Genomic DNA, 21,127 nt, shown 5'->3' with positions numbered 1-21,127 from the left:
GGTAGAGCTCCGCTTAGATAGCCATATTCTGGCCTCCGCAGGCCGTCCGTGTCCACCCAGCTGGCCCCGCCACCGCAAGCTGTCCCGTGCTGACGCAGCTTGTGACCGGCCTCCCCTTCCGCACACAAGCCATGTGCCCGGTCGCTCTCCTCCTTCAGAGCATCTTGTCGTTTGTTCTGCGTCCTTGTAATTCCACAAAACGTCCCTCTGTCCGTGTCTCTGTCTGTCTCTCTGACTCCCTGACGCAGCCACGCAGCGCCCCAGCACAGAGAGGCTCCACGTTCACCATCACATAGCAGCAAACACGCCCCCAGCACCAAAGCCCTTGGACACAGGTTACAGGGCCGGAGACAATAATATAAGCACTAACTGTTCCTTTCAGTAAACGAATAGAGACTAGTAGGACAATTATCTTAGCTATCTTTGTGTGTGTGTATAATATATATATATATATATATATATTTTCCCCCCCTTTCTTTCTCCTCTCCCTCATCCCAGCTGATTCTGGACCCGCAGAATCCACCCGGCACCGTGCTCCACACCCCAGACCCCACGTGGAGACGTACCATTCGTGTCCCCTTCGCTATTGTAGTCGCTGCTGCTACTGCCAGCTCCTGCTCCTCCTCCTGCTGCTCCTCCTCCTCCTCCTCCTGCTCCTCCTCCTCCTGCTCCTCCTGCTCCTTCTGCTAAGGAACAGACAAGGTGGATTTGAGGGGAACTCACTGGGCAGGGCCCAGGCTCTCAGGCCTCTCACGTGCCCAAGTTGGTCTCAAACTTGAGATCCTCCTGCCTCAGCCTCCTGACCCAACTTAGATTAAAGGACTGCACAGTTGTACATTGCTCCAGTTATTCTTTTCTTTTTTGAATTTTACAGATAATAGAAAAACCAATAAAAATGATACAGAATTTCAAAACAAGATAATAGGAAATTAGCAACAATTATTATATTGCATGCTGTTGTCTTCAAAGTAGTTGATCAGACTCCGAGGTACAGGCATGCAAAATTGGGCAAATAATATAAGCACTAACTGTTCCTTTCAGTAAACCAATAGAGATTAGTAGCACAATTATCTTAGCTATCTTTGTGTGTGTGTGTGTGTGTGTATAATAACATGTATATACATATATATGTGTATACATTATGTATATGCATGTATATATGTGTATATATGTACATATGTAGATATATGTATATAACATATATATGTATATGTATATATTTCCCCTTTCTTCTTTTCTCTCTCCCATCCCAGCTGTTCTTTCCTTTTGAGCAGTTTCTTCCCCTCTCACAATATCTACTGTACCTTTTGGATCTTATTTACTGTTTCACTTTCTCACACTAGCAAGACAATATGGGCTTCAGTTATCCTTTATTCAGATGTGTTTTTTTTTTCCTATAATACATTCAAAAAGAAACTTATATATCTATGCATGTAAACCTTGCAGAAAATATAAGAGAGTGTCTACCTGTGTCAGTAAATATAGATATCTGTGCAAAGGTAGGGAGGCATAAGCGCACACCTCAATATATTCATGTAATGATCAAACATATCTATGTACATGTATACATGATACATACAAAGATATAAATATACATGTGTGCAATATGTGTTCACATACAACTATAAGACTAAATGTGATCTATAAATGGATACAGATATGCATATGTGTGTATAAAATATATATATACATATTAAAAAGTTATCTACAGACAAATGAAAGCATACATCCATATCTAAAGCCATTTATGGACCCAGATGTGGTGGCACACGCCTGTGATCCCAGCATGTGGGAGACTGAGGCAGGAGGATTACCGTGAGTTCAAAGCCAGCATGGACTTCATAGCGGCTTCAAGGCCAGCTTGAGCTACATAGAGTAACCCTGTCTCAAAAAATAGAACCAAAAAAAGCCATTTATATACCATACAAACGTATGTATACACATGGTAGCACCAAGTATGCATATGTACAGCATAAATATATACTTAGACACAAAGATATATGCTTCTGCCTCATACATATATAAAGGTAGATGAATACATGTACATGTGTAAATGTTATGTGCATCAGTATATGTAGACACATGAAGTTGCATATATACTGCCTTACACAAACATATATATATATAAAGATATGTATGATAGTATAGGAAAATAAAACACATATGCATATAAACATAAAGGTATATGGGTAGACAAAGTATGTTATGCATCAATATATCTATGAAGGCAGATATACACTTATAAAATACATATACAAAATATAAACAGTATACAGCTAACATTTTCCTTATCATTCAATCTGAGAAATCCATTTTCTGATCACAACTTTAAAAACATTTCCATCCTTGCTATAGCAACAGTAAATCTGTTTACAGCTCCATACATATATACAAAAAAGTATATATGTATGCATACATACAGAAACTCACTTTAATAAATGATAAAAATATATAAATACATGTTTTATAAAGATATTTATAAACATATATGATATGTTTATAAAGGTATTTGCCTATGTACGTATGCATATGTGCATATATATAATGAATGTATGAACATAATGGTATAATAATGTGTATGTGTTGAATATGTATTGTCCTAGTGAAATATACATGTACATACATAAAAGTATATATCTATGTGTGTATACATATATAAAAGGCATGGATATATAAAGATCTATAAATATATGTGTGATTGATAAGGCTATATAGATATAGCAAAATATAGTCTACATGTGTAAAAGTATATACTTATGTATGTGTATATATATATAAAAGGTATTTATAAAGATATATAAATATAATGTATTTTATAAAGCTGTACATACATATTATTTTAGTAAAGATATGTATCTATGCATGTGTGCATATAAATATATAAAGCTCACATATACATGTATAAAGATAGATGAATATACATATGTTTTGGAAAACATAAACATGCCTACAAGAATTATACATATAGATGTATAAGTATGTATATGTGCTTGTTTGTGGCTATGTAAAAGATTTGTATATACCTAAAGATATGAAAATAGGTATGTGTTTAACACGCTATACATACACAAAAATTTTATATATAAATATATACAGGTATATATGTATATATATGTGTTTACAGAAAAGGCTTGTATATATGTGTATAAATTTATGTAAATATGCATGTTTTATAAAGATATATATACACATAAAAGTATTTATATAAATATGTAATGTATATATCTATCCATATGTTTATATACAAAACGCATGTATATGTGTATGTAAAGATATGTAAATATGCATGTTTTATAAAATATATACACATAAATATATTCATATAAGTATGTAAAGGTGTACATCTATGCATTTGTGTTTATATACAATATATATACACAAAAATTTTATATATAAATATGTACAGGTACAGATCTATGCCTATATGTTTATATATAAAGGGCTTGTATATGTGTATGTGAAGATATAAATATGCATGTTTTATAAAAATGTATATACACATAAAAAGTCTTCATATGAATATATGAAGGTATATATCTATGGATGTGTGTTTGTATACAAATATATGTACACAAAATTTTATATATAAATATGTACAGGTACAGATCTATGCCTATATGTTTATATATAAAGGGCTTGTATATGTGTATGTGAAGATATAAATATGCATGTTTTATAAAAATGTATATACACATAAAAAGTCTTCATATGAATATATGAAGGTATATATCTATGGATGTGTGTTTGTATACAAATATATGTACACAAAATTTTATATATAAATATGTACAAGTAAAGATCTATGTATATATGTTTATAAGAGCCTTGTGTAAATATGTTTTATAAATATATATACACATAAAAAGTCTTCCTATGCATATGCAAAGGTGTGTAATTGTGCACATGTGTTATTTATAAAGGTCTTGTATATACATACGTAAAGATACGTAAACACGTTTATGTTTTCTAAAAATACATAAACACGCAAAAAGTACTCATTTAAATATGCAAAGGCATGCACCTGTGTGTACGCATGCACGTGAGCCATGCATTCTAAGCGTATATGACTACATACTGGTTTATGAAGCGAGGCAGACATAGACGCATACATGTGTCAAGCTCACACTCAGGCATGCGAGGACACAGACCAGCCAAGGCAGTGTGTGCACACTCCGGGGGAAGAAGAGCGTGCCCGTTTTCACAGTAGGCACACGGCAGCACCCTGCGATGCACAGAGGCTACCTTTGGCCGCTGGGATGTCACACAGAGCTCAGTGGAGGCCGTGGGCTCCAGACATTCGCCCCTGCAGCTGGGCACCCCACACCCTGCCCTCTCCGTCCCACCCCAAAGCGGCCCGGACTCCATGTCCAGGCACTGTCCAGGCGGATCTGGTGCAGGCGGCCGGGTTTCCGAGGGGTCCCACCTACCTGCGGGCGGCCTGGGCTTGGGCTTCTGGTGGCCCCCGATCCCATCGCTGGGGTGTCCTGCGGGCGAACATACAGCACAGTCACATGGGGAGCCCTGCACCTCCGTCCCACCTGCATGTGCACAGGAGCCTGTGTGCAGGGCAGCGGAGGGAGCACACACACACACACATGCACACACCATGAGCTGCGGCCCCAGGGCCTTTGCACGGCCTGTCCTGCCTGAACCCCTGGTCCACCCTGCTGCCTCAGTTTCCCTGTCCTGCTGGGAGCCAGGTGTCCAGCTGTGGGACACTCCTGACCTCAGCACGGACCGTGGCTGACTCCCCAGGCCAGATCTGCGATCCCTCATTCCCTCTGCTCTGTCCCCTTTTTTACCTCAGCTCCTCGAGCTCCAAAATTGCATCAAAATAGCTCCCTCCTGCCTCTGTCTGCATCCCAGGGTCAGGGTCAGGTGACAAGCTGGGTATGCAGTCTTACACATCTGCAACAGACTCCTAAATATCTACCCATTTTCCGTGTGTGTGTGGTACCCGGCATCCTTTGCATGGAGATCCATCCCCACCCTCTACTACTTTTATTTTTATTTTCACACAGGGTCTTGATAAGTTGTTTAATTGCCCAGGCTGTGCTTGAACTTGCAATCTTCCTGCCTCAGCCTCCCAGAGCACCACAAGCTGCCCCAGGACCTTTGCACATGACATTCTCTTTCCACTAGCTACATTCTCGGGCACATGCAATTCCTCTTCTGCACGATGCCCCCTCAAACTGTCTGTGACTCTGCTTGCAAGCAAATCTTCACCAGATCCACCTGCTCCACCGTGGTCTAGAACCATGAGACCAAGAAAACACCATGGACTTCCATGCACCACAGTGGGAGAGCTGCACCCCTGTGGACAAGCTCTCGCCAGCTTGTCTGCCTGCGCACACGTGCCCGGAGTCCGGGGTCGTGCACACTCGTCCCTTTATAGCTCTGCACACCTCTCCCAAGTGGTGGGATCCCAGGTCCCAAGCTAGACCAGAAGTGCTGTAGGCAGAGGCAGGAGGCCTCCCGCACGTCTTGCAAGAGGAAAATGAAAGACAGCGGAACATCTGCTGAGGGTAGAAGATGCTCCCCAAGACGGGGACGGTGAGAAGTTGGGGACCTTGAGGCAAAGCACCGACACACGGCACTTAATGGAAGTGAGGCTGCACCTCCTCACGCGTTTAGGAGCTGCACTCCAGGGCCGGCTGGTGTTACGGCTTAGATTTAGAAGGTCCCTCCAAAATGCCATGTGTGTGTAAGGTGACCGGATCACGGGGTGCTGTGCTCCTCAGTGGATCCGTCATGGGTGAGCTCCTGGCTGACTGTGCTGCAGGAGGCGGGACCTGGGTGGAGGCGGTCACCGGGGTGGGGCCATGGACTGCGCCCTCTGCAACCGTGAGCCTAATCAACCCTCTTCTGTGGGTGCTGGGTGTCAAGTACTGTGTCTCAGAAACAACGAAGCGCTAAGGCAGTGGATGAATCCACAGCAGAACGTGCTATGGGAGGCGGGACCTGGTTGGAGGCGGTCACTGGGGTGTGACCTGGAAGGGTGAGTTCTTGTCCCCAGCTCCTCCCTTCTCTCTCTGCTTCCCAGCCACCATGATGTGAGCATCTTTCCTCCCCCACGCCCATGTGCCATGATGCTCCTGCCTTGGAGTAGCCAGCCATGGACTGCACCCTCTGCAACCGTGAGTCAAAAATAAATCTGTCGTCCGAGCCAGAGACGCCGTGACAGAAAGCCTCAGTGGGAGAAACACGCTCAGACTGACCTTCCAGGGGCACCAGCCAGGAACTCACTCCCTGCAATGCACTAACCCATCACGGGAGCACAGTGCCCTTAAAAGCTCACCACCGTGCCCCGGGCTCCCAGTCATCAAGCTGACAGCTCAGGGAAAGTGGTGCAGAGAGCTCTACACTGTTAGCGTCACGGCCCTGCGCACGTCAGAAGCAGTCACTGCATCGGCCCCAAGCCTGGGATGCCAGGCTTTCCATGAGAGGCCGTGTGTCCCGGCGCTGCTGCGCGTCAGGCCAAGGACTCACCTTCCTCTTTGCCACTATTGTCTGACTGCGCAGGCGGCTTTTGCAGTGAGGGCACGCCTGTCAGGAAATAACAGGAGGGTTTCAGGGAAGCGATGACAGCGTTCAGTGAAGGACCAGGTGTGCAAGAAAAATACCAGAATCCCCGAGAGAAGGAAAAAGAGACAGGGGGATGGAAGGAAGGAAGGATGGAGGAAGAGAGGGAGGAAGAAGGAAGGAAGGGAGGAAGGAAGGGAAAATGGAGGGAAGGAAGGAAGGATGGAAGGAAGGAAGGAAGGAAGGAAGGAAGGAAGGAAGGAAGGAAAGAAGGAAGGAAAGGGAAGGGAAAATGGAAGGAAGGAAGGATGGAAGGAAGGAAGGAAGGAAGGAAAGAAGGAAGGAAGGGAAGGGAAAATTGAAGGAAGGAAGGAAGGAGGGAAGGAAGGAAGGGAAGGGAAAATGGAAGGAAGGAAGGAAGGAAAGGAAAGGGAAAATGGAAGGAAGGAAGGAAGGAAGGGAAGGGAAAATGGAAGGAAGGAAGGATGGAAGGAAGGAAGGAAGGAAGGAAGGAAGGAAAGGAAAGGGAAAATGGAAGGAAGGAAGGAAGGAAGGGAAGGGAAAATGGAAAGAAGGAAGGAAGGAAGGGAAGGGAAAATGGAAGGAAGGAAGGAAGGAAGGGAAGGGAAAATGGAAGGAAGGAAGGATGGAAGGAAGGAAGGAAGGAAAGGAAAGGAAAGGGAAAATGGAAGGAAGGAAGGAAGGAAGGAAGGAAGGGAAGGGAAAATGGAAAGAAGGAAGGAAGGAAGGAAAGGGAAAATGGAAGGAAGGAAGGAAGGAAGGAAGGAAGGAAGGGAAGGGAAAATGGAAAGAAGGAAGGATGGAAGGAAGGAAGGAAGGAAGGAAGGAAGGAAAGGGAAGGGAAAATGGAAGGAAGGAAGGAAGGGAAGGGAAAATGGAAGGAAGGAAGGAAGGAAGGAAGGGAAGGGAAAATGGAAGGAAGGAAGGAAGGGAAGGGAAAATGGAAGGAAGGAAAGAAGGAAGGAAGGAAGGAAGGGAAGGGAAAATGGAAGGAAGGAAGGAAGGAAGGGAAGGGAAGGGAAAATAGAAGGAAGGAAGGAAGGAAGGAAGGAAGGAAGGAAGGAAGGAAGGAAGGAAGGGAAGGGAAGGGAAGGGAAAATAGAAGGAGGGAAGGAAGGAAGGAAGGGAAAATGGAAGAAAGGAAGGAAGGATGGAAGGAAGGAGGGAGGGAAAATGGAGGGAAGGTAGGAAACAGAGAGAGAGAAAGAAAGAAAGAGAGAAAGAAAGAAAGAAAAGAAGTAAGGAAGAAGGACAGAGCGAGCAATCCCCCACACAGTACCTAGCTTTCTGCAGAGCTGCGTGGCTGTGGTTTTTCATACCGCTAACCCACACATCTGACATGTGCATCCACAGCTCAAGGCTTAAAGCTTAAAGCAAACTTTTACTTTTGTGTGCTCGATCCATCTGCCTTTTGCTCATGACCAGAAACAACAACAAAACACTTTTGCAAATCCCTGAAATTAGTGGGGCCGCTGTGCTGCAGGTGACGCCATTACACACAACGTCTGGGGAAGTTAGACCTGCAGGGACTGTCCGCAAAGTGCAGTCAGCAGGAAGGAATGGGGACATCGCTCCCTTTTTCTACATCTATGTTTCTGAGTGTATGTTTACCCTCCCATTCCTTCGTTTTTGTTTTTCTGTCTTTTTGAGACAGGGTCTCACTATGCAGTTCAGGCTGGCCTTGAGCTCACCTTGCAGCCCAGGCTGGTCTCAAACTCAGAATGATCCTCCTGCCTCAGCTTCCCGAGTGCTGGGATTACAGGCATGCGCCACCATGCCTGGCCCCCCGTCTTATTTCCAAAAGCTCTATCTGCATTTCCAACGATCTGTGCTGCACTTTGCTTTTTACTGATGCTTTGTGCTTCTCGTACAAGAGCCACCATGTGCCTCTGAAGCTTGTATGTCTGACTGATTTCACGGAACAGCCTGGTCTCCAGGTGCACCCATGCTCCTACATATGACTCAAGTTTATCCTTCTTCATGGCTGTGTAGTACTCCATAGTATGTAAACACTGCATTTTTCGTATCCATTCATGTATTGATGGACTTATAGGCTACTTCCAATATTCTGCTATTATGAGTTGTGCTGCTCTAACACGGATGTGCATTTTTAAAAGTTCTGTCACAACACCCTTACCCTATGTGCACCATGACCTGTTGGCCCCAGGCCCTTTGCATGTGACATGCATTCTGCTACAATCACCTTAAGCTCTCTGCACACATTAAAGGACTCAGTTATGTCCAGGCACAGCACCCCTCAGGCTTCCTGTCGTCCCATGCATGAGATCTACACCAACACCTGAGGTGCCACAGCCCAGGCAAACTGAACAATCCCACTCAAAAGCACCTACAAGGTGTGCCAGTGCACCCCGTCCTCCCAGCAGAGGAGGCGCAGCACCCGGCGCTGCACGCGAGGAGCCCCGGGAACCAGGCGCTGCCCGCGCCAGACTGAAGCCAGACCGCGCAGTTCGCACGCGGGGTTCCTGCCGCTCAGCCGGGTTCTGCGGAAGCCGGGCTCGAACCGGGGCAGGAGGGAGCGTCGGGCCATCAGATTCTCCCGGGGAAGCTCGCAGGGACCACTAGGACCCCCAGGCTGGCCTCCATTCTCGGGCGACCCTCCTGCCTCTGCGTCCGGACTGTGGGGATAGCAGGCATGCGCCACCACGCACCAGGGGCACGCTTACCATCCTTACCTCCGCCACCACCGGAATTTCCAGGCTTCGGTTGAGAAGGCAGCTTCGGCTCAGGGAAGAGGGCTGCAGGGCGAAGGGAGAGCGCGGCATCAGCGGTAAAGACTCCGCTGTCCGGGGCAGCCCGGGCCACGAGCTCATCGAGGCGATGGCCGACTGCTCGGGCTGCGGGCGGCCGCGGTGCCCCGAAAACCAGAGCCCGGCGCGGCCCGGTGAGATCCGCACACCCAGCCCTGTCACGCTGCCCGGCTAAGGAAGGGAAACTGCAGCCGAGGTGGGCATCGGGGTGGAGAAGCTGGGACCAGAAATTCCACCAGATCCAGCTGAAACACAGTCTTCCCGAAAGAGTTGAAGACATCGGACCGCAGGGACCAGTGCACACCCGTGTTCACAGCCGCACAGCTCACAACAGCCAAAAAGTGAACACAGATCAATGGAGGAATGGATAAATAAAGTATGTTTACACACCATGGAGTACTATGCTGCCACGAAGAAGGACAAACTTGACTCATGTGTAGGACCACGGACACACCTCCAGACCATAATGTTAGGCGGGACAAATCACACACGCAAGCCTCAGTATGTGTCACAAACATAGACTCACAGAAATACATGTGTATACGCCATACAAATAGCTCAGCAAAAAGGATGGAACCGGCCATCCTCATGCTGAAGAAAATGAGTCCGTCTCAGGAGACTAAAACTCACATGTTTTCTCTCATGGGGGGATCTCAGGGAGATCAATGGAACAAGCAAATCAAAACAGGGGTGAGGAGAAAGTAGGGGGAACCACAACAGAAGAGTCAGAGGTCGGGACAGGAAAGGGCAGAACAAGGGTTGTTTGTGCAGTGTATGTTAGTTACACGGAGTGAGGGATTTCACCTCCGCACATTTGTAGCAAACTACAGCTTGCACTGCTGTTGTTGCTGTTCTTGTTTTTGTTTTTTGTTTGTTTTGTTTGTTTTGAGCTGGGATCTCGCTACGTAGCCCAGGCTGGACTCGAACTCATGCTGACCCTCCTGCCTCAGCCTCCCAAGTGCTTCGATGACGGGTATAAATAGATAGAAAACAGATACACTATGTGTGTTTCTGTGTTACCGTGTGAGCTCAGAGTTCACATTCTTGATTCATTCAAGATCCCCTCGTGTCGCACTAGATTCAGATTACCAGAGGTAGGAATGCAAGATTGATCAAATCATCGAAGAGAATAAAACATAATTTAAAAAATTAGAGATGACACAGAGCTTCACCAAGAAGATATTGTTTTTGCTTTGTTTTGTTTTTGTCCATGTTGCTGTTATTTTATTATTCTTTTTAAATTCTCTTTATAATACATTCACCATGTTAGTTGGGTTATTATTCTTCATATTTAGATCTTTTATTTATTTATATTTTTGGTGCTGGGAACTGAACTTAGAATCTTGCGCTTGCCAGGTAGCTGTTTGTGCCACTGAGCTATATCCCTAGCCCCATATTTAAATCTTAAGCCTGCCATGTGTAATTCACATTGTACCCTGTAAATGTGTATTTACTCCTAAAATAGTCTTAATCATATTTTCTTGGTAATACTCTGTATTATCGATAGTATTTTATTTTTCAGACTATTTTCATGTTTGTTCGCAGTAATTAGTATCATTTTAGTATTCTTTATCCCATTCTTGGAAATATTTTCATTCTTAATATTTTTCTTCATTGTTTAAGTCTCAATATTTATTCATAATATTTTCATAATATTTATTCTCACAATTTTCTTGTGAATTCTTAATGTTTATTCTAAATATTAATATTCTTAACAGCATCCTCATGCACCCTTCCACATGGATTCCCTTGGGGCTCTGGGTTCTGGCCCACAGCGCTACAGAAGGTCCTATCCTGGACCCACTGCCTTTACTAAAATCTCATCATTCACCACTCTGCTTAATCATGTAGAGCTCAAAATATCCCAGATTTGGTCTCGTGTAAGAAGAGCCATATTGAAGGTTGTGGTTCTGATTTATTTCACTGAACAACATGATTGCATAGAGCATCCATTTTCCTACGTGTGACTCAAGTTTACCCTTCTTCAGGGCTGCATAGTACTCTGTGGTGTGTAAACAGCACCTTCTCCTTATCCATTCATCGGCTCATGGACACACAGGCTGCTTCCAGGGTGTAGCTGCTGTGAATTGTGCTGCTACAGACACGGGTGCGGTTGGATCCCTGTCCTGTGAGGCTCCCGTCAGTGAACAAACACAATGAACTGAAGCAAAACTCACAAAGTATAGTATTAAAACAAACTCAGTTTTACACAAGTAAGTCAGTACCCTTTAGCCCACTGACAAGACTGTGCAACCAACATCTCCACCCCACCATAAGGAGACCCCACACCCCACAGAGCTCACGCCCCACTCCAACCACCAGCCCCGGCAGCCCCAAAGCACTTTCCCTCTCGGTGGATTTGCGTGCTCTGGACATTCGATATCAACAGAATTGCACTGTGTGTGTCCTTGGGAATCTGGTTTCCCTAAAGGTGAAATCCTTGAGATTCGTCCATGTGCTAGCAAGTGCCAGCCACTCATTCATTTTCAGAGCTTCATAATATTCCACTGTGTGGACAGCCTGTGTATTTCTCTATCTCTTTATCTGCTAGTGGCCACTTGGGCTGTTCTCATGTTTCGGCTGTCGTGAATATAGTGCTGCTGTGAGCGTCCACGTGCAAGTTTGCTTTGAACACGTGTTGTGCTTTGGCGCTGGACAATCATATGGTCAGTCTATTTACTTGTTTTTGAATTTTTTGAGACAGGGTTTCACTATGTAGCCAAGGCTGGCCTCAACTCACAGCGATCCTCTTGCCTCAGCCTCCTGAGTGCTGGGATGACAGGTGTGCACCACCACCCCCAGCCTGTGTTATTTTTTTCCTAGTTCATGAAACACTTCCCATGGCGCCATCTTGATTTCCACCAGCAGAGTAGGAGGACTCTGCTTTGCTCAGTACTCACAGCACTGGCTGATTTTCATGCTTTAAATATTAGTGATCACAGCAGTTGGGAGGTCCTGCACTTCCCACGGCACACCCACTAATTAGCCTGTGTCTTTTACCTCCATAAGAACTCTTGACCCCCCCAAACAGCCCTACCCAACCCTGAAAAGGCAGCAGGGCCTGGAGTGCCTCACAGGTAGGCAACCCACCCTCACTCACCTGAGGGTGGCTTTTTGGTGGGTTCTGTGAATTAAGAAAGAAAACAAATCCAGTTAGCACCAAGGATGCAGTGGCAACTCCGATAAAGGCTCCCAATTTTTAAAAATGAAAAAAAATGGCAAAGCAATATCCCTTAACAGCACCAAGACAACTGGATAAAGAGAACATGGTTTGTATGAGAAATGGAGTATTACGCAGCCATAAAGAATGAAAACTTCTCACTGGCAGCAAAATGGATGGATCTGGACAATGGCATGGTGGACAAAGTGAGCCAGGGTCTGACTTGTGAGGGAGCAAGTGTAGGATGTGGGCGTGGGGTGGTGGAGTTTACATAGCGGTTTGGACAACACAAAGGGAGGAGCCGGACATGCCCGCTTTCTTTCCATGCACACCGCCCTGTGAATGGAGCAGGGGGCTGGATTCTGTCTGCATCTTAGCGCAGCAAAGTGGGGCCCCAGAGCGGATGATAGGAAATTCCAACCCCCGCATCCCGGGCCGCCAGCTCCCAGCTCAGACCCACCCAGCAGGGAGGCGCTGGCGGCCGCCAGCAAGCTCGTGGCTGAGAGTTTGAGGGCGAGGGAGGCACGGACACCCCACACTACGGACTCCCCAGATGTGCCCCGCCCGACCCAAAGCCGCCATGACGCTGCCCTGCCTCGCACCAGTGCTGCCCCTAAAGCCTGGTCACTCACCGGGGTCGTCCAGCGCGTCTGCCAAGTCAAAGTCTCTCTGACCTGTGGGAACAAACAACAAGATCTCAGCATGAGAGGGGACGACGGAAGCGGACAGAGGTGTCCTGGTGCACCCCTGCCCGGCTGGTTGCTCCGGGTGCTGGATTTGTAACCTCTTTCCTCTCATCTCCCTGGCCCCAATCCACAGCCAGGCCCCAACTCTGAGAGCTCCTGAGCCCCTACCAAAGGCGCTGGCAGAACTCGCATCCACGGCCTGCACGGGACGTGGTTTCTTCCCAGCTCTGCTCTCTCCTTACCGAGCAAAACACATGCAAGCAACCAAGCATACGCCAGAAATATTGAAAGAAAAAGACAGCCCATGTGCACCGAACATGCAGAAGCTGTTTTCTCCCCACTGTTCCTTAAATGTTGTAATTATTAACACAGCATTTGCACTAAAGCAGATATTATGAAAAGCATGATTAAAAACTATGGTAAATGTTTGAAGTTTTGGGAAATATTACAGTAAAAAGCACAGCACCGGGAATCCCCTTGAAATCCTCCCGGCTTTGCACATGTTCATCCCACCGTCCTGGCTGCTTTCTGCAGCAGCTCTGGAGTCCTCTTTCCTGAGGGTCTTTAGCTGCGCTGTCCTGGCTGCCTTGATGTCCTGAATGGACACAACACGCTGACCTTTCCTGGTCATTTTGACCTTGAGGAGAGGCCGGAAGTTGCTCAATGACAGATCCAGTGACTACGCTGGACAAAGACACAGCGTCGTGTGCTTAGGAGCTGCCTATTTACTGGACGGTGCTCAGCGGCAGCAGTCACCGGGTTTTTGATCCCACCTGGGAAAGACCCTCAGGAAAGAGGACTCCAGAGCTGCTGAGGAAAGAAGCCAGGACCGTGGGATGAGTGTGTGCAAAGCCAGCGAGCATTTTGAGGGGGATTGCAGTGGTCTCTTTTACTTTTTATTTTGAGATAGTCTCACTAAGTCCTTAAATGCCCAGACTGGGTTCATACTTGAGATCCTCCTGACTCAGCTTGCCAGAGTGCTGGGACTGCACAGACTGTGGTGCCTGAGAAGAAGCCCTGGGACCACCTCCTCAGGATTCTTCCAGACGACAAGCCCGAGCAGGCAGTTTCTCTGCGCCAGGTCCCAGTGCCACTGTCTTGGGCTCTTTCATCTCCCGTCCCTCCCATCCAGCCAGGACATTGCATTTCCAAGATGCACATTTCCCAGGTGCAGAAACTGGCGCTCTGGAGCGCAAGGCATAGACGGACCCAGCATTTGCACCGGGCTTTCAGGACAGCGGCACACCCACCCAGAGCACCCTCAAACAGGCTGTGCCTGGGGGCAGCCAGGGAGCTGAAGGTGCTGGGCCTCCCAGAGCCACGGCCATGTTTGCTCGGCTTGTTCTGCGGGAAGGTCTGAGCATGCTGTGGAAGGGGTAGATCCCCTGAGGAAGGACATTGCAAACTGCCCACATGACCAGGTGTGCTGGAGGCTGAAGCAGGTGGTGCCTTCACAGATCACATCTAATGCAGCCATTTCTTTCAAACTAGAAGGCCGGGCTCCCCTGTGTGCCCTGCCTGTGGTCCTAGGAGCGTCATCATGAAGAACCACCAAAGCCCTTTCTCCCCACTCCAGCTCTTGAGCCGAGGGTACAGTTCAATAGAGCTACTAGACAGGAAGTGACATCACTTCCCGAGTTCCTCCACACAGGAAGTGACATCACTACCTGAAGTCCACCGTACAGGAAGTGATGTCACTTCCTGAACCACCAGACAGGAAATGACATCACTTCCTGAATTCCTCCAGACAGGAAGTAAGGCCAGCTTCCAGAAGTCCTCCAGATTGGAAAAGGGATCAGTTTCCTGGATCCCTTCAGGATGACCCACTCCTTTCTGTGCACTCACATGCCTTCCATGCCCCCGACCCACTGATACCCACTCATGGCCCAAAGTGAGTCACTCTCCCTCATACACAAAGCTTGTGAATGTGAATTCCACTCCCCTTTGCATGCACCATGCAAACACCTGTCGCCACTCCGCACCCTAACCCTTCCCAGCGACATGAGGTGCGTGTTGAAGCAGCCGCCTCCACGTTCGGCAGGAAGCCATCCGTTGGCCTGTGTGCCGCATACCCTGAGGCCCCTGCTGTGCAGGATGGCTTGGGAGAAGCCGGGTGTGGTAAGAAAAGACGGTGAGGTCCCCTGGGAGCGTCCAACGTGGAGTAGGACCCCAGCCCGCCAGCTTCTGCACAGCAGCAAACAAGAATGGACAGGCAGACAGCACGGCCCCAACTTGCTCTGGAACTGAGCAGCTCTGCGCCCCTGGATATTTTTCTTTTTTGAGGTGCGGGGGTTGAGCCCGCGGCTCTCCCACTGAGCTTGATTTTTATCTTCACACAGAGTCACGCCAAGTTGTAGGTTGCATAGGCAGGCCTGGTACTTGCAACCTCCCTGCCTCAGCCTCCTGGAATATGACAGGCGGAAGCCTCCACCTTGGGCTCCAATTTCTTTTTTAAGCAACCCCTCCAGCTTTGACCTGCTGCGGCTGACCCTGCAGGTGTGCCGGGAAGAGGGTGGCAGGGAGGAATCCAAGGCTGGGTGCTTTTAGGGTTTCCCTGGTTTTGTGACTGGCACGCAGGCGGGAGCTGCGGAGTGCGTGGGACTGGGTGGGTCTCACAAAGACCTGGTTATAAGAACCCAGGCGGGGTGGACAGCAGCCAGGACCAGGCAGCCCGGGATCACAAGGGCCTTTGTCATCCTACAGAGAGGTAGGAATTTGCTCCGGGGCGTAGGGGCCCGTGCTCTCCACAGCGGAATCCAGGGAGCTGTTACCAGGACTCCTAAGAGCTTCAGGATCGCAAAGTAGCCCAGCACACGGTGCTGATTCTGGCAGCGCGGAGCCCAGACGGGGGGCGCCCGGCCGCTCGGGAGGTCATTGCTTCGGGTGCAGTTATTTTGCACACAGAGCAGGCGCTGGCTAGGACAGAAGCCTGTTCCTCACTTGCTTTTCCTTGGCTGAGCACGCTCTCCGTGGTGGCTGTTAACCAGGCCCTCGTGTTCCACGATCCCTGCACGGCTGGAACTCAGAAAGCACCGCTCGGGTTCTTGTGGGTCCCCCAGGGAGACGGGCTTAACCTCTTCCTGCAGGTGGGTGGACAAGCCAAGCTTCAAAAAAATAAGATGTCGCCAAGACGGGTCCTTCAGGGAGCTGAGACCGGCGGGCGTGCGCCGCTCCCCGCTGTAAGCACATCCTTCCCACGTCCCAGTCCTACTCCTGCCAGAACCAACGCGGCTCCTGCTGCAGTTTGCTGTGCCCTGAAATCCTTTCCTTTCTGCAAATGCAAGCGCCAGGACAGCAACGACCAACTTTACAAAGCAAAGCTCGGAGATGGTGTTCGAATAATAATAATCATAGGGAGCTGCACTGGGTGCTTATGGAAGAGATTACCCCGCCCCACCGGGGAGAGAGCACAACTGTTTACCTCCATATAAACATGAAGCAGCCTCAGGCAGGCTCTGAAAAAAAGAGGGGGCAAAGGAATAAAAAAGCACACAGGGTCTTTCCAAAGCAATGGCTCGGAGCAGAGCGAGGGAAGCAGAATTGAATTCCAGTCTACCGCATCTGCCCCATGGTAAACACAGGCCAGGCTATTGTGTTTGTCAAAGCCTAGAGAAACATCTGCCCTCTCCTCAGCGCTGGTTTCCCGTTTCTTTACAGAGGATTGTGTGCGTTTCCCGGGAAGCAGGGGTTAATCCCAGCCAGCCTCGCCGGGGTGAGCGGCGGTCACTGGAGACACTTCTCTTCTCAGCCCCAATTCATCTGACCTCGATGAAGTTTTCCAAGGAGAGGGGACCGGGAATCCACAGAGCGGCCCCAGCGGTTAGCGGACCTGGACTTTCTTCAAGAAAAATTGTAAGGCCTTCTGACGAACCTGCTTCAACTGTTTAAAAGATATATGCAGGGAGTGGTGCACATGCCTGTGATCCCAGCACTTGGGAGGCTGAGGCAGGAGGATCGCTGGGAGTTTGAGGCCAGCCTGGGCTACAGAGTGAGACTGTGTCTCAAAAGTGCATAAATTAAAAAATGAGAAATAGATGGAAGGAAAAAGAGAGACAGAGCGAGTGGAGGTGGGTGTACGGGGAGTGCAGGATACTTGCTCTTTTCCAGGTTGGCACACAGAGGAAGGATGGGGACCGTGAATCATTTACAATATTGAAAGCAGCAAGTGGGAATGACAGGGTCCGTCCTAGTGGGGAAGCCCATTACGGTCGGGTGTTGGGGTTTCTGTCTCCAAGAAATGAAAGCACACATAACTAAAGACACCGTGGGGTTCTCCTTTGTGTCCATCACAAGTGGAGACCCTGCGGGGTGCTGTGCTACCCAGGCACCTCCACAGCCGTGCTCTGCAAGATCGTGGTCATGAGCTCAATGAGCCCAGAGGGCCTCTCTGGAAGAACTGTGTACAGATGCATGACTGGTGGCCCTAGGCCCATAGGAGAATGCTCTCAGGCTAGGGACTTCTTTCTCCACACGCGTAGACCCTAAAGGGCACGAGAATGGATTCATCGGCTTTCGCATTGCTGGGGTGAAGTCCTGGGCACCCACAACTGAAGGAGGAGAGGGTTTTATGGTTGCAGAGGGGGCAGTCCATGGGAGCATAGCTTCAAGGCAGAAACATCACGGAGGACAGGCAGATACACCCAGAACGGAGTTTCACTAAGCTCCTGGGTGTCTCTCAGGCAAGCCAGTTGTCCATCAAGATAAACCACGAGAACTTGTTACTCTTTTTTTAAAATCTTTCACCTCCACAGCAGCCATCCTAATGGATGTGAAGTGGTCTTTCCTTAAAATTTTTGATTTTTCCTGTTGTTCACAAAAATGACATTGACTATTTTTGACCTATTTCTTGGGCATTTGTCTTCTTTTGAGAAGCGTCTCTTCAAAGCCCTGAACCACACTCTTTGTTTCGGGTCCTAGTGTAGCTTTTAGGATTTCTTTACGTGCTTTATAGATGAACCCCGGGAGATGGTTACTTTTAGTATCAACTTTATAGTGTCCATGATGTGAGCGTCTTTCCTCCCCCACACCCGTCCGCCACGATGCTCCTGCCTTGGAGCAGCTGACCATGGACTGCGCCCTCTGCAACTGTGAACCAAATTGTGTGCACCTGTAGGGGCTGAAGTCCTCCTTCTCTGCTATGTGGAGCTTTTCATTTCTAGGAGACAAAGCTCTCTTTTGTAGCACAGGACTTGATAAAGTGCAAGGTCCTGAGGCACCTCTTCTCCCGGGCAGGAAGGATGGCAAAGACCAGGAATGAGCCAGGGGCCAGGAGAGCTCCGTGCATGGGCCGTTAACATTCCAAGTCCGTGGTGACTGGTCTGGCTTTGGCAGCCTGTGTGCAGCTCCAGCTCTCCTGAGAAGTGCTCCAGACCCACACCGCATAGCAACATTTTCCTCAAAGAATGGCGGGTCTCTGAGGGTGACCTCAGGAAACTCAGAGGCTGAGGCAGGAGGATCTCAACTTTGAGCCAAGCCTGGGAAACTCACTGACTTAGGGACAGTCTGACTCACAGTGAAAAAAAAATTAGGAAGGGCTGGGGATGGAGCTCAGTGCAAAGGCCCTGGGTTCAACCTCCAGTACTGAGCAGAGGAAAAAAAAGTATATCACACTTGGGTACAGACAGTGCAGAATTCTTGGTTGTACTAACAACACACTGTGTGAGTGTACACTTATTGTATTACACCTCTGAGGGTTATTTTAGAATGTTTTCCTGATACCTATAAAAAATGTTTAGTGTAAAAATACACTGTGTGACTCTGGTTGCAGTCTACATCCATCTTTCTCTCTGTCTCTGTCTCTCTCTCTCTCTCTCTCTCTCTTTCTGTCTCTCTCTCATTTTGTAGATTACTGGGCATGAAACCCAGAGCCTTATTCATGGTAGGCAGGGACTTTACTACCACCGAGCTACATCCCCAGTGCTTTTCTGAATTTTTTACCTTCATATGGAGTGTGCCGTTCAGTTACTAGGCTGGCTCTGACCTTGAGATCCTCCTGCCTCAGGTTCCCCAGTACCTGGCATTCTGGACATGCACCTTCCTCCCAAGCTCACCACATCCCTTGCGTGCATGACCGTAACTTTGCTCTAGGATGTCTACAGCGATGATGTCCTCCACGGTGAATTTCTCACACTGTCCCTGTCACTCAGCCCCGCCCCGCCGCAGACCCGCAGTCAGCTTACCACCCCACAACACGGAGTGGCTCCAACTCCTCACCAACCGGCTGGCTGACAAAACGAAGCCACCTCCTGGCAAAACTTCTGCATAACGAGGGAGTTTTGCAAAACCACTGAACACAGTACATTGACTCCTGCTGCTCTGCACGTTCAGGACCCCTTTGCTATTCTGAATCACCAGCAACTGCAAATCTAAAGGGGCAGCACCTCCGGGTACTCACTGGCTGCTTTGAATGCCATGGGTAATCCTAGACCTGGGGCCTCCAACCTGCAAGGCTCAGGAGAAATGCCTGGTGGACTGCTACTCCATCTCTAGCCGGGCTGTAACTGGAATAGCAAGCAAACATCGTCAGAAGGAGATACCTAGGGAAAACCAGAGGGGGCACTTGCCTGACTTCCAGAGATTGCGCTGTGACGACAAACCCAACGATGGTCAGTGCTTTGGACACTGATTTTGCAGCCAGAAATTGTTTATTTTTGTGTGTCCACGTGGGCAAAACATCATGATCACATTCACTACAGGGAGTCTGTGCATTTGCAGAACCCAGCAGCATTGATTTAAGGCCCCTCTCCTTTCCCTCCGTCCATGTCCTCTCTTTTATTTTGCTCTTTATTTACAGTGTGTTTCTCACATAAGAGATACTGATGTGAAGCTTGTGTGCCTGATTTATTTTGCTTGATAATATGATCTCAAGGTGCATCTATTTTCCCACACGTGACTCAAGTTTATCCTTTTTCGTGGCCGTGTAGTACTCCATTGTGTGTGAACACCACACTCCCTTTATCTATTCCTTTGCTGGAGGACATCTGTATAGGCCAGTTCCAAGATTTAGCTACTAAGAACTGTGCTGCTATAAACACAGGTAAGCATGGATCCCTGTGATAGCATGTCTTTAACTCATTTAGGAAGATATCTAGAAGGGGATAGCCGAATTTCTGGGTCCAGCTGAATTTCTATTTCCCATTATTTGAAAAATCTTACTAATAAAAAAAAAAGGAGGGAACTGCAAGTGTTAGCTATTCAATGTCTTGGGGATGCCTCCCCCGGAGACCAGATGGGGAAGGCACCCATGGGGACCATCTTAGACAAGCTCTCCAGGTGGGGAGGGCAAGCAGCTCTGCCCACCTCTCCCTCCCCTTCCAGTGCTAGGCAGGTTCACAGATCTGTGATGGCCATGAAGGCCGCCTGAGCCCCAAAAGGCTGTACCACAGGGCCACAGGAAATAGCAGCAGCGAGAAGAATTTTGTAGCCAGATCCTCCCACCCAGCTCGCCAGCAAGAAACAGAAATGTTCCACAGGGTGCAGTGTGTGTGCACCATATGGCCAAGGTCCCTCCTGCAGGAAAGGTGTCCTGAGACCATTCACAGGGACCTAGAGATGGGCTGTTGCAGCAGTCCCATTCCTGATATTGTACAGTAAGTTCCCAGCCACGGCTCCATCGTGAGTGAGAGGTCATCTTCTGCCCAATTTCCACCCATGCGCTCATGACCTCAGGGGCCACTGGTTCTCTGTGGGCAGTGCTGGGCACTGTGGGATGCTGAGCAGCATCTCTGGGCCCCACCTCCGGGGCCAGGAGCAGCCCAGGCCAAGGTGACAACAGGAAATGTCTGACGATGTTGCCGAGTGTGTTCTACAGGACAGAGTCATCCCTGGGATGTAAGCTGCAGAGACAGACAAGCAAAGAGACAGATATATAGGTGGGTGGGTGGATGGCTGGAAGAATGGACAGACTGTGGGTGGGTGGATGGGCAGATGGATGGATGGATGGATGGATGGGTGGATGGCTGGATGGGTGG

At 48.4% G+C, this 21,127-nt stretch overlaps 1 protein-coding gene across 4 annotated transcripts in view; it reads right to left on the bottom strand.

Annotated features, from left to right (window-relative positions):
• Xg (Xg blood group) overlaps positions 1-21,127 on the bottom strand; it is a 30,114-nt gene that overhangs the window by 4,911 nt on the left and 4,076 nt on the right. For 2 of the 4 annotated variants that reach the window (XM_013505593.1, XM_013505596.1), the window contains exons 2-6: positions 13,104-13,145; positions 12,412-12,435; positions 9,237-9,299; positions 4,428-4,484; positions 567-686 (exon numbers count right to left, since the gene is read on the bottom strand). In XM_013505593.1, the coding sequence (XP_013361047.1) occupies positions 567-686; positions 4,428-4,484; positions 9,237-9,299; positions 12,412-12,435; positions 13,104-13,145 (306 nt within the window). The remainder of the gene's footprint in view (positions 1-566; positions 687-4,427; positions 4,485-9,236; positions 9,300-12,411; positions 12,436-13,103; positions 13,146-21,127) is intronic. The other 2 variants (XM_013505594.1, XM_013505597.1) reach the window with 1 other exon arrangement.

This window comes from Chinchilla lanigera, unplaced genomic scaffold (genome assembly GCF_000276665.1).
Source record: "Chinchilla lanigera isolate Chin_1 unplaced genomic scaffold, ChiLan1.0 scaffold00098, whole genome shotgun sequence".
In the NCBI taxonomy this organism is placed as follows: Eukaryota; Metazoa; Chordata; class Mammalia; order Rodentia; family Chinchillidae; genus Chinchilla; species Chinchilla lanigera.
Note: the sequence above shows the minus strand (reverse complement) of the source record. Positions and strands in the feature narration are given on the sequence as shown.